This window comes from Leuciscus leuciscus (assembly GCF_965113295.1).
Source record: "Leuciscus leuciscus genome assembly, chromosome: 11".
In the NCBI taxonomy this organism is placed as follows: Eukaryota; Metazoa; Chordata; class Actinopteri; order Cypriniformes; family Leuciscidae; genus Leuciscus; species Leuciscus leuciscus.
In genome coordinates, this window is record NC_138735.1 from 19036982 (window position 1) to 19056223 (window position 19242).

The 19242-nt window shown below is 37.2% G+C and overlaps 1 protein-coding gene across 4 annotated transcripts in view; it reads right to left on the reverse strand.

Annotated features, from left to right (window-relative positions):
* arfgef1 (ADP-ribosylation factor guanine nucleotide-exchange factor 1 (brefeldin A-inhibited)) overlaps positions 1 to 18883 on the reverse strand; it is a 62626-nt gene extending 43743 nt beyond the window's left edge. For 3 of the 4 annotated variants that reach the window (XM_082183860.1, XM_082183859.1, XM_082183858.1), the window contains exon 1: positions 18553 to 18883. In XM_082183860.1, the coding sequence (XP_082039986.1) occupies positions 18553 to 18676 (124 nt within the window). In that variant the 5' untranslated portion in view covers positions 18677 to 18883. The remainder of the gene's footprint in view (positions 1 to 18552) is intronic. The other variant, XM_082183861.1, reaches the window with a different exon arrangement.
* Positions 18884 to 19242: the final 359 nt, after the last annotated feature.

Sequence of the window (19242 nt, forward strand, 5' to 3'; positions counted from 1 at the left end):
CTGTTCTTCCCCTCTCATCTCCACCTTCTCCCTTTCTTTTTCTCTCAGTCTCCTTATCTTGCACTGTATCTCTTTCCTTCCCAAAGCTGAGCTTTGATTGATACGTGTTTGTCAGTGTCAGTGAAGAAAGTAAACAGGGTCATCTGATATTTATGTTTTATAAATCATTTTCTTAGACAATTAAGTTAATTTACAGAAGGCTAGGCTATACCAGGAAAGCTAGGTAAATAAGTTTATTAACAGGGTCCTACTATGCTTTTTCACTTTTTCAGCTTTAGTTAGTGTGTAATGTTGCTGTTTGAGCATAAAAAAGATCTGCAAGGTTACAAAGCTCAAAGTCCACTCCAAAGGGAGACAGTGTTTCCCATACATTGATTTATTTGTGTCCGCCCCCCACAATATCAACATTGACCGGCACAAATAGATTTCAGTGCTTTCCATTCATTAAGTAGACTGTGGCGGCGCTAAAATATATTTTAACTCATAATAACATAAGATGTATTTAATTTCGTGTTTTGCACAACTGCTGTCAAACAAACTAAAATTTACAAATTAAATGAAATGTTTCACGTAAATCATAGCTATAATTTCAATTAAAAATTGCATAATGAGACAACAGTTTATTAGTTTGCATTCCTGATTATTTATGTGGGACATTTCTATCGTAGGCAGCTGCCAATATTAAACGTTTTGTTTAGCTACATCTTATTTCGCCGTTTACTGAACATAAAGCCACCTACTTTAATTTGATTGGTCATCTCGAACATTTTTACACTGACGAGCAGTGTTAGACAGCTGAGGGAGCTCAGATGAGAAGGTCGGTTATCCTGGCATTGTGCAATATTCATGCGGCACCAAAGTAGAGTTAATATTATGCAATTATTTCACAACTTTTATTCTTTACACTGCGGAAAAAACACTGACCTCAGGGACCTCAATGGTGGGTACGGCCACATGATGGGGCCTAAAAGGTTGTATATTTATGAAGCGCCTGACAGAACCCTTTAAGGTTCTATGTAGAACCTTTTCTTCTATGAGCTTGGTTTACTGTGTAGTTTAGGTCTCTGACTGGATTGATTAAACTAAAGTAGCTGTAGTCAATGGGTTCACCGCAGTGCAGGATGTAGATCGTTTAATCAGTTTTAGTGGTAGACTGTCCCTGGTGAAACATGGAAACCATAGCAACATGATCATTTCGCAGAGAGCCACAACAACATGTATTGTGTTACCTGAAATTTCAATACTCAAAACACCCTTGGTCTAAATTTATCCTTTCAATCTATTGCATTAGGTCCATTCAATGCACTTATTTTTCTAATCTTCAGAGAAAGCAGTGAACTGACCTTGAGAAAGGCTTTGAGCTTGAGCAAACAAATCAAGGAAAACAAATCACGATCTCCACATCACAGCTGAATTGTAAAGGAAAACCTTACAGAAAAGCATCCCATCTACTGGTCCCACCAAAATTCAAGGCTTTTTGGCTTTGTAGCAAAAGTATGAACTGCTTTATGAACATAATTTTAATTATGTAATCAAATAATTGTATTAAATCACATTTCAGAAATGTGTTGTATTGTGACACTGAATATACGGGAATGCAGTCACTCATTATGCATTAATTAAACAGTATTAATACAAAATTTATAAATCTTGTGTGTCATTGAATAAACAGGAATTTAGTCAACCATAATTCATATTTTTTTTATTTTGATACTACAAATGCCAAAGTCTTGATAGTTTGGCAGTCTCTTATGTTCACCAATTTATTTGATCAAAAATACAGTAAAAGCAGTAACAATATTGTTACAATTTAAATTAACTGGTTTCTATTCTAATACATTTCAAAATGTTATGTATTCCTGTGATGACAAAGCTGAATTTTAAACATCATTACTCCAGAGTCACATGATCCTTCAGAAATCACTATAATATGCTGATTTGCTGCTCGAGAAACATTTTGTATTATTATCAATGTTGAAAACATTGTTTTCCTTTGATTGTGGAATAATACAAATAATACAATTTATATTTTATGGTGGAAACAGTGATGCATTTCTTTTTCAGGATACTTTGATGAATATAGTTCAATAGAACAGCATTTATCTGAAACAGAAATATTTTGTAACATTTTAAAAGTCTTTACTGTCACCTTTATCAATTTAATCCACCAGAATAAAAGTATTAATTTTTCCAAATAATAAAAAAATAATCTTACAGACCCCAAACTGAATGGTAGAGCATTTATTCATACAGTAAATAATGAGACCAACTGCATAGAACTTAACACTGTCCTACTGTATTTTACATGTACGCCTATTCAACACAGGCACTATCATGCATTTGTGATCATTATTAAATGTTCGATAATGGACTAAAAATAAGTAAACAGGAATTCAACTTGCAGCCATGTCTGCTTCTTAATCATTAGGCTACAAACATCCTATACATCTTTCAAATCTGATGAGTAGCACAAAACACAGCCTTACTGTACGCCATACTGGTGCATTCAAACAGTTGGCACCATTATGCCCTTGAAACGATGCCAGCGCCCACGCTTTCTGAGCCGACAGTTGGGACAACATATTATGACACTGCATAATTAAGTTTCTTTCGGTTACAATCAGCTTTAAAGGACTGATGAAATCTGACTGTGCCACACAGCACTCACAATTTCCAAAAGAAAAAGTGTGATAAATAAACCTTCTGGTAACTCCATAGAGTTCATACAGTTCTGGGTCTTTCAATGCGGTTCTGTACCCCTGTCGACTTTAGCAGGGCCTCCAGACCTTCTGTGAATCCCTGGACTGGGACACACGGCATTCCACATAGCCATGGGAAAATAAATAGACTCAAGCAGGCCTACTGTATTCAGCTGCCGAAGAATGAGAACGAGAATGTGTAACACAACAGACAATAAGATTACGCTGAATGTCATATATTGGGGATGTGTAAAACTACATATTTTCTAAATTAACTAGTCCCCTGATTGACTAGTCAACTAATTAGGCTCACATTAGGCAATGATTGAAAAAAGTGTGAGATGTGACAAAATGGCTGAAGACATCTTTTTGGATGTGCATGGCTGTAGTGGTGCTTTAAACACAAAATTTACCAAATTACTTTTTTCTCATGGTCACATTCAGGTGTAAAGCCTCTGTGAGAGAATGTTACAGAAACAGTTGTGATTTACGATAAAATAAACACTCATAACCACCAGTATGAATGATGTATTAGCTCGGGATGCGCTTGATTTTTTTTATATTGTCAAACTATGATACTACAATCACCTAAACTACACAGAGCCACGTTTCACTCCAGTCCAAGCAATGACACCAACATAAAGAATCTAAACCAAACCTGTAACAAAATAATTGATGTAGCAGGGCTCTAGGATGACTGCGTTCGTTCACTTTGGGTGATTACCAAGTGATTGAGTCGCTGATGGTACGATTACAATCTCCTTACTGGGCCTGTTTTATCCAAATAAATGAAAAATAAAACACTGAAAAAACTAAAACCAATCATTTTAAATGCTACAAGAGAATTTAAGCATCACAACATTATAATGCACAGTATGAAAAATACATATTCAATTTAAGATTTGACAGTGTTATTAAATAAGTGATCATTAAATGATGGCAAAGGTAATCTAAATATAAAAATAGAGGAAATGAGCATGAAGAATTAAATATTTAACATCCTATAAACAGGGCTTGACATTACTTTTTTGCTCACCAGTAACTGTGGCTAGTGGTTTTCAAAAGTTACTAGCCACTCAGCATTTTCACTGGCCATAATTTTGACACTGATACCATGGGGAAAAAGTGCCATATAGATATTTTTTTAAGTATCTCATAATTTGGCAGCAGGTGTATTACGTTGCTGTCACTTTAAGACCTGACGCACGGATCCATTATAATATTACACACTATTACACATCTCAATTGTTTATGTTCAACATAACTGACTGTGTTTGCAAGAATACTCGCCAAGTCCACCATTTTACCTTATTTTGTGTGTATTTGACTGTTTAAGCACAATAAGCAGTGTGAAAGAACTCAATTTAGTACTGAGAGGCGGCTTTATGTGTGCGCACCTTGGGTGCGAGAAAAATTAGTATGAATGAGTAAAATGATGCGCAATACGCACAATCCCACACCAGAATTCAAGCCCTGTACCACCAACAATATTCATCCGGAGCAAATGAAACGAGTGAGTGAGGGGAGGCGGGTTTGTGCCCACTATCGGAGAGATGAGAGAGTGAGAAAGCGCAGCTGGTATTGTGCATCTATTCGGCGGAAAATGAGTATTGGAAGCGTTTTAGATATTGGTATCGAAAAAAATATTTTCGACAACACTACAATTGCACTTAGTTTAGCATTTCAGTTGCCTTTTTAAAAGACTCCAATTGAAAAATGGATATATTATACATACAATTCAACTCGCCAAAGTGCTGAAATCCATCCGCATTTGGCAGGTGTAATGTCAAAAGCACTGCCTATAAATACCGATAAAAATTCTCTGCTGAAAACCAATATGGTACAGTCAGTATTTATTATTTAATATTTTAGAATGTATTAATATTTTGTATTAGCTTTTATTTTTATAATTTCCATTTTCATTTAAATTTTTTGTTTAAGTTTTAATTTTATGTGCTTGTCATTCTATATAGCTTTATTTTGTTTTAAGTAATTTTAATACTTAAACATTTCTAATTTTCATAACGTTTTTCATCCATTTCATCATTTATTTTATTTCAGCTTTATTTGAATTACAGAAAACTACTTTTAGTTTTAGTTTACAATTACAGCCCTAGTAGCAATATATCATCCCAAGTATTTTATTGATGGTACAATAGAGAGAAGACAGAAAATGATTTTGGAACAGAAAACGATAGGCTTCAAACTCACATCGCCAACCTGTGCATCAAGGCTCAACTTGTTGGGGCACGTGTGTCAACCGTTAGGCTACGGATCTAACATTAAAGTCGACATGCAATCAAAATTGACCCCATTTACTTTGTTAGTGCATATTACTAGTCTTGTGGTGAACAATTAATCCGTGCAAGTTAATACACAGAAAATAATTGTTTGCCGTGGTAATCTTTAATCAAAATCTGAAAAGTTACTTCCGGTCTGAAATGGCGTTCCTTTTCTGATGACGTCAGTTTGACGGCTTGGGTTGAAAACGCTTAACCACTCCTCTCAAACCGTTAGTCTGCTATGAGCGAGAGATGGAGAGGAGGAGCGCTAAAGTAAAACCCTTGCCCTCTATTCAATATTTCGTTTCACTTGGAAATACGTCACAACACTGGAGAAAAGTCGCTTGCAACTTCCGGTTCACGGGGACTTTAAAGGAAATCTTTGCTTAAAGGGTAACTCTCGACAAAATTGAACCTAGGCTCTTTTTGTTAATCTACCCGAGTCAAACTTTCGTGTTAAAGCATAATTAGAATGGAAACTTTCAAGATTTCGTATTTTCATTTTAGGTCAAAATGCCTTTTGAATGGGAGTGCTTGGGGCTCTACTATGATAGCATCAAAATCGCTATTTTTAAAACACTAAGGAGGCTCGACACAACATGAAACTGTGCTCGAAGTATCACTAGGGACTCAGTTTACTAAAAAGAAAGGTTTTGTCGATCTCCGAATGGAACGTAACATGAGGAGAGTAAAGATGGAAAGCTCCTAAAGCTTGTTTCCATATAAATACACGGATAATTTGTTATCTAAGTTATCATGCTTTTCATTGAAATTACAAGTTCATGACATTTCCTCATATGGAGTCAGTTCATTGCGTTGTATTCGGAGATCGACTACTTTTGACTGACAAAATTCCAGCCACCGGAAACACTAACTGATAAAGCAAGTTGAACAAAACCTTTCTTTTTAGTAAACTTTGTGTAAACAATGTAGTCAATGCTCAAGTTCATGTGTGATACTTCGAGCACAGTTTTATGTTGTGTCGAGCCTTCTTAATGTTTTAAAAATAGCGATTTTGATGCTATCACAGAAGTGCCCCATGCACTCCCATTCAAAAGGCATTTTGACCTAAAACAAAAATACGGTCAATCTTAAAAGTGGCGTTTCCATTCTAATTATGCTTTTACACGAAAGTTTGCCTCGGGTAGATTAACAAAAAGAGCCTAGGTTCAATTTTGGCAAGAGTTACCCTTTAAACAGAAAACAGAAACAAATTGTCAAAAGAAGTCCTTGTTCTACCTGAGAATTTAGGCGATCAACTCCGGAGGTGTCAGTCGCAACTCTAATTAAGCAGACATTGCTTTACTTTCACTCATGGTGCAAATGGTGGGCTGAAAGCATGCCGTGACATGTCACTCCGTACAGCTACACCATGGGGAGCTTCACTCAGCAGGACGGCAGAAAGCCCCAAACGTTGACAGTATCTCTCCTTCACACTGGCAATAATTGCAGTGGAGCTCTGTAAATGCATATATCTATTTTGCTCTCAATCTCGATTGCAAATGTCAAATATGTATATACTTGCTTAATGGTATCCTGCTTTGGTGTTTTAGACAACAGCATGGTGGGAATGAGATGATTGCTCTGAGACACCTTCACCTGGGCAAACAACTTACTGAGATAATTCCGTCTCCAGCTGCCGGGAGAGGTTTGTTCCATCAATTAAGCAAAAAGCAGAAAGGATGGTGTTGTGTTTTGCTGAACACACACACTGCAGCTCCATCGCTGAGGAAAGATAAACAGTAGGGGTCCTTCGGGAGTTCTGCACCACACCATGTGATCAACACCAAGGCAACACGTGCACACTAATGCAACAACTGCAGTCTACAAGACAAATCAATCAGAAGCCGTTTGGATAGCCAGAGGGTGTCTGTGTGAATGGAGACCAAGTTGGGGTCTCATTGAAGCGTTGTTCTCCTCCTCCTTCATTCTTTCTCGAGTGGAATCATTCTGGATACATCCAAGCAGAGCTTCTTTCACAAGATGTCTGGGACTTTCATGTCCCTCTGGCTCTTAGAAAACTTTGCCTACTTGATCTCATCCAGTTAAAGAGCAGAGTAGATTTGACACATTCCCAGATTCAGTTCTGAAAGAGAGGCTTGCCGGGACTGATCCTTACCTAGTTTTTGTGCCCGATTAGGAGCACAAATAGTCAGTCATAAATGTGTTTAAAAGAGGTGACATTTACCAAAACCAAGCTTCCCAACCAACCCCAATCCCATTCTCAACGGTGACTACTGATACCCGAGAGCAGTAATGCGTTTTTTCCTTCACTCCTACAGATGAATTACCATTTCAAAGCACACACATTCAAGCCACGATGGCACACTTGACAACCAGAGAAAATATTTAAACAAACTCTTGCCTTACAAACCTAGTATTTTTGTTGCATCCCCCTGGTTAGAATTGGGAAGCTTCTGTGCATGGGGACGTGGCAGAGAAGTTTAGTAATCAGAATGCACTACTTCTTATTGGCAGGTCTGCATTTACAACACCTGAATGTGTTGCAGAACAAACAGCATGGCAAATTGCAGGGCTCTGTGTTTGTTTGTTTGTTCAGCATGTGACCTTGTAAAATTAAGCTTTTTTTTTCTAAATGAAAAACCTTTAGAGTGTACGCATTCTGTACCTTATCTAGTCTAACAGATTAGGCAATCAACAAAGAAAAAAATTAGGGTGAGGACTTTGTTCTATGCATTGGTTGTTGATTGGATTTTGAGATGTGGGAATTGCAGTCAAAAATGGAGGAACATGAACACTAGTTTGTCTGGATGGATTTATGCAAATTAAGTGATTGGTCCTGTGCATATGTCACCTGACAGAAGTCTGTCGTTTTCACCAAAAGAACCAATAATGACTTTTGATTAAAATAAGGTTACAAAAACAGATGGATGGATGGACGGACAGATGGATGGATGGATGGATGGATGGATGGGAACAAGAAGGTGAATTTTAAGGTAACAGTATGTGCCCTTTAGGGCTAAGTAAGGTTCATTATTAGGTGAGGTTTTGTGCGAACACAACCATGTAGACAAACTTGTTTTTGTTGAGTGATTCTGCACCTTAAAATAAGGCCTGATTCTGAACAGTAACAAGCCTAAATATTTTCTCACCTGGGCAGCCCTCCACCTGTCAGTAAAGTTGTAAGTAACCATAAAAGGTACTAAGCCTGCTAAATGGAATGCCTGAGAACTATTTGAGTGTGAGTATTTAAAGACTAGATAGATTTTGTCACTAGAATAATGCTGTTTAAACATGAAACATAAGATATACAAGTACATGAATGTAGTTATATATATTAAATATCAGTCTTTCTCCAGTATGCCTATTGGACTGCATTCTTACAATACATTGCCACTGCGTACTTGAGTAGATTATTGTAGCCAAAACGCTGTAGTTTTAAAAATAAACAGCTAGTTAACCAGCCATGGTTTCTGAGATAAAAAGCGAAAACGGTTATCGGTTTCTGCTTCCAAACCAATGAAATTGGTCACTTGAACCTGACTGAAATTCTTTTTAGAAGGCATATACTCACACAAGACCAGATAGCCTTCAACTGTTTAATTTGGCACTGGTTCATTGATAAAAGTATCATGAAGGCCTTCTGTCAGTATATGGATGGTAAACTACATCAGAGATACATTTGCATAATGTATCTATTTAGCCCACAGTTGAAGTATCAAGCATCTGCCCACCAAACACACACAAATCATCTCACACACATAAACACAAACTCTTCCAAAAAGCAGAGCCCCAATGGAAGAGGAGGCAGTATGCTCCTTTCACCTGCAGAGATAAACACCCGGCTCAGGTCCTCTTGAGGAGGGAGCACTGAGCCATTGACAGTTGCATTGTATAGGAGAAAGAGAAAATACCCAGCTGTAATTAAATTTAAGCTCTGCACAGGAAATGCCGAGGGAGGTTGTCCGGACAACACAATATATGGGGTGTGAGGGTAGACCTGGTGTAGCCCTGCCAACTAATCACACCAACACTGTGACAACAAGTGCATGCGTGTGTGTAACCACATGGATTCATTCCACAGGTTAACCAGAGACTAAAAGAGCACTGTGAATGTGGTCCCTGCTTCAAAACAATGAAATTCATTCACCCAACACATTTTTAGTTGGTGTTTAAATAAGGTGCGCTCTTGCATTTGCCACATTTAAAATGATGATTGAGACAGAAATTGAATTTTTAAATTCACCATTTATTGTTATCGGCCAACACCAACACATGTAAATAATTAACAATAGTGATGCAATATAGTAGCAATATATAATAAATAGTGACAATATTTCGGGCATCCAAGACCAAGTCTGAACTATATGAATGGGGAAATCCCCATTCATATATCCCCAGTCAAATCCGAAAATCTCAAAAACTGCTTGCCGAGCTCACAACTGAGTAACATATTTCAAATCAAAATCAGCAACAAAATCTGACATGAACGCTCTTATAAATGTCACCTATGCCATTTCAGTTTTACAGAGCGTGCGTGACTTTCAGCAGGCCCAGGAGCCGCCATCATTGGAGAACATTAACAGCGCGACAAATCTATGTATTCCACGCAAATCGACTGATTTAAAACGCTGATTCATCCAGTGTAAAGTCTTTATCAGTAAGTCATTGAATCATTCATTCCAATTTTGTTTTAATTCATTCAAATTAATTAAAAATGTTAAATAGACTGCAACTATTAACATGTTGTGAGACATTTTTTATGTCGTTTAGTTGTCTGTTCAGAATTGTGGGAGAATCATGATCTCTATTTTAAACCCCAAAAAAATGTGATTCTCAATTTATCAAGAATCGTGCAGCTCTACAGCATCTATTTCATGCACACAATGTGAATAGGCTACAACAGGTAAGCATGTCAGCAGTGTGGAGACACTTCACCATGACCAAAAATGTTGCTAGAGTAGAAACATGTCAAATTTGTTCAGCTTAAATATTAAGAGGCCGCTCGCTGCTGACAAAATTAACTTATCCCTTGAATTCACTTATCAAATTAATTAATGTATTACCTGACTACACGACACCCTGAACAGCATAAATAGTTAAATTACCCAATTATCTGAACTGAATTAACAAAACTTTATGAAAACTTTCATTTTGGTTTCCGTGTTTTGACTAATTACCAGGTTAACGTGTTGGCCAGAATTGTAACTGATCCTACACCCAAAACACATCAATTATTTTCTTTCTACAAAACGTGATTTGTTACAGTGGCATTTTGGGTGGTACCTTGGGTGGTACCTAAATTAAAAAAGATTCTGGACAGAAATAGGGGGTCAAATGGTATTGTCTCTTATTAGCTTGAGGCAGAATTATGATTAATTCAGCACCTGTCAGAGGCTGAATGAGATACTGCTACTGAAAGATGATGCATTATTTACAAAGCCCAGTAATGAAACAAAGTGTCTGGTAAGAGATCTAAAAGACGCTGAACTATCATCCCAAAACCTGATCTTTTATATAAACGGCTAATTTCATTTGAATGCACTGCATCAACCAGGGCTTTTTATGGGCTGGGTAAAAAAAAAATTGATTTCTTGATTTTAATTGATTCTCATTTTTATAAACCGATATTGATTCTTAATCTTAAAAATCAATCTTTTAGTCTATCCTGTTATCAGTTGATGAATGAATGGAACATTGAAGCGCATTCCAATAAATCACAATAATAAGCTTTGTGCTTTGTTACTTTTGATATGAAACAAAGTCTCCGATTTTAAACTATCCATTTTATCATGAAATTCGAACAATAACAACAATACCATTTTGGCGCTCTTTAATGTGGCATGACAGATCGTGTGACCATAGCGCCTCAGTGAAGCGGCAGCAAAACCACTGGAAAGGAAGCCTGCAACCTTTAGCCAAAAAAGCGTAACTAGGCTAGGCTAATGCTAACGCGGCGGGTGTGGTGGTACGCAGGGAAGGAGACAATAGGGCCTATTGAATAGACCCTTTTTTTTAATGGATGTCAATGGAGAAGAGGCTTCACTGTACTGAATAAACTGCTTTTGTGAGGAAAAAGCATAATTTAATGAATCGACTGCCAGTCCGCTAATCCTCAACATGTTTTACGCTAAACAATACTTTTGTTGGGAACTATGCAGATTTTACTACGATAAGAAGGTTATTTCATAAGAAAAGGCAGAGAAGGGAATGTCGCGACAGGCAAGACTCATTTACGGCATTATCGTAGTATATTATAAGTAATATTGAGAAATATCGTATATTGTCTAAAGAAAGTAAAAAATACAGATGTTTACTTTCTTTGGCTTTCAGATTTGACCAGTAATGATAAGACTTGAATTGTAATGACTATTATAACTGCATGTATGCATATGACGCTGATATTATGCATTTTAACGAATAAAGAGAAAATGAATCATTTAATTATAAATATTGTGTTATTTAATGAAAATAAAAAAAGTTCTCTTTCTATCACTGCCAGGTTAGACTTGTATTGTAATGATTTATGACTGCTGTGTGCCTAATGATGATGATATAAGGATTTTTAACGAATGAAGGTAAAAAAATACATGTAATTCTAATGAATTAAATATGTAATAAATTACAATTAAGTTTTTAGTGTAATATTAAATGTAGTTATGCGCCCTGCAGTGAACTTTGCAGCTAATAGAGATATTCACACTCTTTTTTTCCACAGTAAAGCACATTCCACAAACACCGCAGTCCTACTGAACGTTTACTAGCGATAACACAAAATATAGAAGATTACTTCACAAGACCAACGCGCTAATCCACAAGAAACTAATTCAAGTAAACTGTAACTGACTGTCATAAAACTTGACCAGCGGACACTGACTTCACTGCCATTACACGATAGGCTGAGGTGCCTCACATGGTGATCCAAGTTAGCCATTACGCTTTCCCCAAAGTTAAAACCCCAGACCCTCTCATCTCCCAAATTAGACAATCTCTGGCGGCAGCGCGGAGCGCACGTGAACTGATCATCTCTTCCTCTTTACTACTAGTTTCAGCAGTACATAAACACGAATGAACATCAGAAGATATGTTAAAAGATACAGTACAACATACAGAAGTCCGTATCATGTCTCATGTAATCGATCAATCAGCGTTTCAACCGCGGAAAGACGTCAATAAAACAGCTTGTTATGTGTAGTATAGGGTGCAACGGATCAAAAAACTCACGGTTCGGATCGTTTCTCGGATCAGAGTCACGGATCGGATCATTTTTCGGATCAGCAAAAAAAAAAAAAAGACAATACAAATAAACATAAGCCTTTTATGTTATAAGTTATTTATACTTATAAGTTTTGTCTTTTTGTTTATTAACACTTTTAAATTATTAAATAAAAATATATAAAATCAACAGCAACGGGATGTCGTAACGTGGCTCAAGCACTTTCAGCATGTGTTTAAAGCCCTCGTTTTGCACAACCGAATATGGCCTCATGTCTGCACCTATAAACACACTGATAGCGTTTGTGATGGCTTTAGCCCGGTCTGATTGTGAAACGTTGAGCAGCCTTCGTTTTCACTCATGTCAGTGAAACACCGGGTTGATGTCGCTTCAAATGCGTGGCCATAGGGATGTCCCGATACCACTTTTTCACTTCCGATATGATACCGATGCCGCAGCTTTGGCTAGTTGCCGATACCGATATCAATCCGATATTTTTATTTTATTCTTGAATACAGCACAACAACAGTTGATAATGAAAGACTGCCACCCTTTATTCAAAAGGCCTTGAGATATGTTTGGTAATTGTACCTGAATGAATTTAAAATTAATTTGCTATATTTCAGATCAATATACTTGTTTCCTTAAAATTTTTATTAACTTTAACTTTATTCTCATCTGAATTATAAATAATTTATTTCTGTATAAAATAATACTACCATTAAAAACACATTTGATTTTCTATTAGTATTAGTGTTCGATTAGTGCTCTGTTTTAGGACAAGAAATGAAAACCAATGCAATATGATGAATGTCCAAAAGATGAGATAATATTTGCTTTTAAACAGTGTGTGTGTGATTTTGGTTGGGTGTCAGTTGTAGGTTACAGTTTGACAAGTTTAAAGTTTGACAAAAGCACGATTTTGTGTTTTACACAAATATAATTAGGCTAAACACTTTTTGCAGTTTTAATGATGTCCTGTACAAAATGATGGAGTATGTTTTTATGTTTCCACTGTTCGATCGCGCCCGTGCCTCTCTCTCTCTCTCTGACACACACACACACACACAATCCAGCATTGCAATCTTGACAACGCAGCCTGTTCATTTTGCTGCGTTCACACCAAACGCGAATAGAGCGTCAAATTTGCGTCTAGTTCTATGCTTGAACAGTTTGAATCCATTCGCGCGTCCAAAGCGAATAAAGACGCGCCGCGCGCGTATAATGATAAAGCGAGCATTTGAAGCGAAATAGACGCGTATTCAAAGCTAAGGCGGGGCTACAGATTCCTAGTTTCCACAGTGCCTACACACCGTCACGGTTTTATCCACTAACCTCTTTTCCTTCATCATTATATTTGACAGGGAAGCCAAAATGCTCCCATACAGGGGATTTAAATGAAGCGGGGCGTTCAAGCTCCTCCGTTCCTCCGCTCGCTATGACCACGCTGTGTGTGGACTGAACATGCGCACAACTTTTTTTTTTCATAAATCAATCCGCGGATCACGTGTGTGCCGAACCGAAGATATTGATCCGAACGGATCACGGATCAATGATGATCCGTTGCACCACTATGTAGTAATGTTACATTTAAATCAAAAAAGCCATTCAGTGACCATAAACTCATTAGTCAGCTAGAAAAATTAAAGGTTATATCAGCGATTTCAGGCCAAAACATAAATGATCACATTCATCTAATCTTTCCTAACGATCCGCTAGCTGCCCGCCCCATAAGCATGCCTGAAATCGCTGATACAACCTTTAACTCTAGAGGAGCTAGCAAATATAGGCCAATGCATTACATTACATATATATTACATATTTTTGAATATTCAAAGTAGGCCTATATTTGGAAAAAAAAAATCCATCAAGTTTTTATGACAGCCACCAATCAAATGTTTATATTTCAAAAAACGAATTGGAGTAGAAACATAATTAGGTAGATGTTTTTATTAGAAAATACCTGTGTGTAGTGTTTTTATACAAACCAGTTCGTTCATTTTAACCATCAATATTACAGTAATGTAGTACCAACAGCATTAGTTGAGAGTTTTTTCCTTGAGAAAATTTGCCATGTATTGTAAAATAATCGATGTCAAATTTAATCAGAATTTAACCGAATCTCAAGCTTGTGAATCAAAATAGAATCGCGTTGTGAAATTTGTGTCAATCCCCAGCCTTAGTGGTTAATTGTGGCACAGGTTTCAGGAATGAGAAGAACGATGTACTCTAGCAGAGTCTTCAACCTGTTAAGATAGCATCTTAATAACCGAAATGCTCTATATCTTTTGAGCCTTTCCAGACATCTGTGCAAAGATGCACCCACCATCTTAACAGTAAACCCAGGGCCACATAAATTACATTCATTCACCTCTTTCACCATGTGTCCACAAAGCAACAATACTCACCAGCAGAGCCAGCCCTTGCGCATTTAATTCCACCTGCATGTACACATGTGCGGTCATGTGTCCTACAGTACTAAAAAGTTCAAAAGAACAATCTAAGAAAAAAATTCATCCATGTTTTTTGAAGGAACCAAAGGGATACAAATCTGAGGGCATTTACAGTGGGGAGAAACAGAGTGTTTTACAGCATAAAACACACCAAAAATCCACAAGGACACAGTGTGGCAGCTTTTTTTTAATGCATTACCCTTAGTCTTGCTCTGAACTTCATTTTAACAAGTTTGCTCTTGTTTTGGACCATTAAGAAACTTTTTATGATGAATAGAGCAGGTGCCGAAAGGACTCCAAACTGCCTTAAGTGTTAGAAGGCGTGAGCAATATACGATCAGTCTGAAAGCTAAATAATAAATGTGGCCACCTGATCCAACTAGTTACTCTCAGTTTCTTCACAGGTCTCTTGAAAACAATGCGAGTTCATAGAATATTCAAAGTCTACTGAATCACAATTAGCCTATTTGTGATAGTACAGGCTTTAAAAGTAGTGGCTGAGCCTGTTGCAAAAAGATTCAGTTTTGAGATTCTGGTCAAAAATAATATTTGAGAAAAAAAAAAAAAAAAAAAAAAAAATCACATGAATGTGTCGCCATTCGGACCAGAGTTATATTGCTAATACACTGGAGGGGTCAAAAATGGTCTTTGGTGATGGCGGACGAACACGGCCATCCACACATACACACACAAATATATATATATATAAACACAGTTTTTATTTTTATGTTTTATTTAGCATTTTATTTAAAGTTGTAGAAACGTTATGGTGTCACAACCATGTATTTACACAGCATTCCTGACAAAAAGTAGCTTGCAAGACAATTTGTATTTGCACAGGAGCTTGGCAGTTGTTAATTTTGGGCCCTGTAGGGAGCAAAAGAGTTTTGGTCTCGTCTCCATTACGCATTACTGAAATCCTTAATGCACCAAGTGAATCCAAAAAATCTGTACGAAATCATGTGTTAATGACGTCAGTCACGCCACATCCACATCAGACGAGAGTTCAATCTAAGCCCATCAAAATATTCAAGACCTAAATCTGTATGACAAACTAGAGGTTTGTTAAGGTTGATGTGCGGTTAGATAAAAAGGGATCAGACTCAGCCCCGGGGTCCTGTCTATTCAGCCTGAACAGCAGTTTTGCCTGAAAAAAGAAAATGATGAACTTGTTTTACATGTTCCACGAGTATTTATTGCACTTAAGGGAAAAAAAACAAACACTTCCCTTATATCTAGGCTGTCATTAGGAAATCCATCTACACATTCAAAAAATATCAACACAAGGAAACATCCACGTATGTCCTGACTTCTTTGGCATCCAAAGTAGATAGCTTATTTAAAGGGATGGTTCATTAAAAATATGAAAATTCTGTCATTTACTCATTCACCGTCAATTTGTTCTAAAACTGTACTTTCTTACTTCTGGAAGATATTGAGAAATACAGATATTATGAGAAATATTATGACAAAATAACGCTATATACAGCTTTTTTCCCCCACACACAATGGAAGTCAATGGTAACCAAAACAGTTTGAGGGTGAGTAAATGATGACCGAATTTTCATCTTTAGGTGAACTATCCCTTTAAGTCATCACACGTTTTTTAGCGACACAGAAAAACGTCTTTCCCCAAAGCATACATTTACTTTAGAAAAGTCATACAGCAGACTATTAAACACTTCAAATGCTCAACATGAAAACAATGCTTGCTGTATGTGCAAAGAATAATATTTCAAACATCTTATTTTAGCGACCCATTTTTTCTGAGACTTATCTCTAGACTTCTTTTACAGAAATACCAAACATTTCCCATGATATAACTTTCTTCCTCAATTTATGTTCACATAGCATTAGGAAGTGAGGGAATGCTAAAGATTGTAGATGAAACCAGAGCGCACAGGTTCAACTGGGGTGTGTGGATCGGCAGGATATCTCAAAGTTCACTGACAGATGCTGTCATAACTCTCTCTGATATCAAAGAAAAAGGCCAAATGCAATCCTAGATATGCAAAATGGACCACAAATCCTGTGCCGATTAGCAGAAAAGCTCTATATTGTAAAATTACTCACTAGTACGATTAATGCTTTTTCATAAGGGGTACAAACAACTAATAGGCTAATATTCTTTAACCATTTACCACATTTATTATTCATATGCCCATCTTACAATGTTGTATACATGTATCAGCCATTCATAATCAGTGTAAGCCTGTCTCATCTTTTAAGTAGCCAGAGACCAGATTTGCAAGGATACAGCATGCGCTGGGAACTTTGTCAGTGGTGTAAAAACACAGTTCACTAGATATGATCTAAATTATTCACTAACCAGCACAGAGAGAAATGGTTCAAAGTTTTCCCTATGTTTGTCAAGCGGCATGAAATAGATTCAACTTTCTACCATTACATTTGACTGTGGCTGTCCTTTAGATCTTCATATCTCCTTGTACGAGAATTGAATCACACCCTACATTTCTCTGAATATGAAAGATGCTCTTATATGTTTCAAAGCAATCAAAGTATCCCAGTCCAATTAAAATCACTGTGCCTAATGTTTTCCAGACTAACACTTTAGAGTAAAAAAAAGAAGAAGCGTCTGAACCAATAACACTGCATGCACAATGCATAGTGCATGTGATTCCAGGAGCCTGGAAGCCATTGCTTTCTACCCTCTTTAATAATGCACTGTAATTCAACTTCCACCGTGTATGCATTATTGACCACTGATAATGAGAAATGCATGACAGAGGCAGAGACATTCACCTTATCCCAAACAAACCCTTGCAGACTGGCACAGCCCCTATCCCGCACACAGCACTTCCGTTACGCCCATCGCTAACTAGACTGACTCATTTCAGCGAATCGGTTATTTCAGAAAGTTCGTTCAAATGAACCGATTCATCAACTCGTTTGAGTCATCACTCAAAACAAAAGTGTTCACAAAGCGACCGCGCCAGTTTAACCAGTTCTTTTTGTATTGCGAAATAGATACTTAGTCACAAAATACAGACGCTTATCAATGGACTGTCGAATGAAGCATTAGGGTTGAATCAAATGCGCTGGATTGTAGCCGAGTGATTTACAAACGCTTTCCAATCGGTTCAGATGATTCATTCAAAAGAGCCGTTTCAAATGAACAATTCGGCGGAGGCTGTGACTGCAAGGCACAATGATTGCGCATCGTTTCTACACATTTTTATAAAGTTTAACCTCCATAAGCATATATCCTCGTCTTATTTACAGGCAAATTAAGTCATTTTGCGACAACACAAATCCAAACAAGAATCTCCACCTGCGTTTCTCTCCATCTTGCCCAGTCATTGTTGTGATTGGGGGAATGTAGGATAGTGCAAACAGATTTGCGCGAATTTAAACGATATGACATCTTAGTTTGAATGTTGCAGTGTCGAACAAGAACCTTAGACTGTACGAAAACCTAGAATGTTATTGTAATATGACAGGTGGGTCTTTATATTTAATTATATTAAAACATCGTCAATGGCACTTAAATTAATTTGAAGGGCTCATGTTGAATGCTTTTAAAGCACATGGAAGTATCCTGTAATTTATTAATTATAGTTATTCTGTGCACCGCCCGAATGATGAAGGGGCTTTTCTGAACCTCCTGTCAAAGAGGAATAACTCGCCCTGTCAGTTCCTGCTTTCCTTCACCTTGTTTCCTCATTCGTGCATGTTCTAAATATGATTTATTCAAGCAATGAGAGCATAAACATCGACATTTTATACTAAAAGAACAGATACAGGTTTGAATCGAGGCGTTTTTCAGGTAGAATGAGAATAACTTCCGCAATGCTGCTGGATTCATGCAGCTCTTCTGAAGCTGCTCCGTTTCTTTACCGGCAGGATTAAAGCCACTTAGCCACACATGCATTTCTAAAACATCTAAAACACTGCAATGAAGGCATCGAAATCATACTGACCTAGTGCCACCTCACAGGCTTTGCGCAGCTGCGAGTGATGAGCCTTTTTCACCTCCTTGTCGGCCAAGATCTTTTCCAAAGCTCTGGTTAAAAACATGTTTTTCGTCTTTTTGCCTTCATACATGACGCGCTGCGACGGGTGGAGGAGGACCTGTCCCAACGGAGGCTGTATCCGCGATTTTTAGATTCCCGTATGATTGAGTTTTTCTCCGGCGGATGGTGCCCTCAATAGAGAAACATAAATAAAGCCAGAAGGTGGGGTAAATCCCTCAGTTTTCCATCAGCGACCTGCTGCCTGCGCCATGTTGGAAGGAAATGACGTCACGCACGTAGAAACGGCCGCAGTGAGGCAGAGTGAGAGAGTATTAAAAAAATATTAAGTATAACTAACATTAATTAAAACAGCTTTTTAAAATAAAATATAAATAATAAATAATAATAAATGACTAAATAAAAAAAGTAAAAATCAGTTTAGAACTGGTTGTCTGATACGTCATACAAGTAAACTCACTTCCTCGTGGTGCTTGTGGTCAAAGATATAGGCTAGTCATAAATACCTGTGGTTATGATGTCTATTAGTTATGAAGCAACTTGTTAGCAATTTATGTTTTGACACAGCTTCAACATTCACGTTTGAGGTATCTACTTATAAATCAAAACCCACTTAAAATTGTTTTACTACTTTTAGAC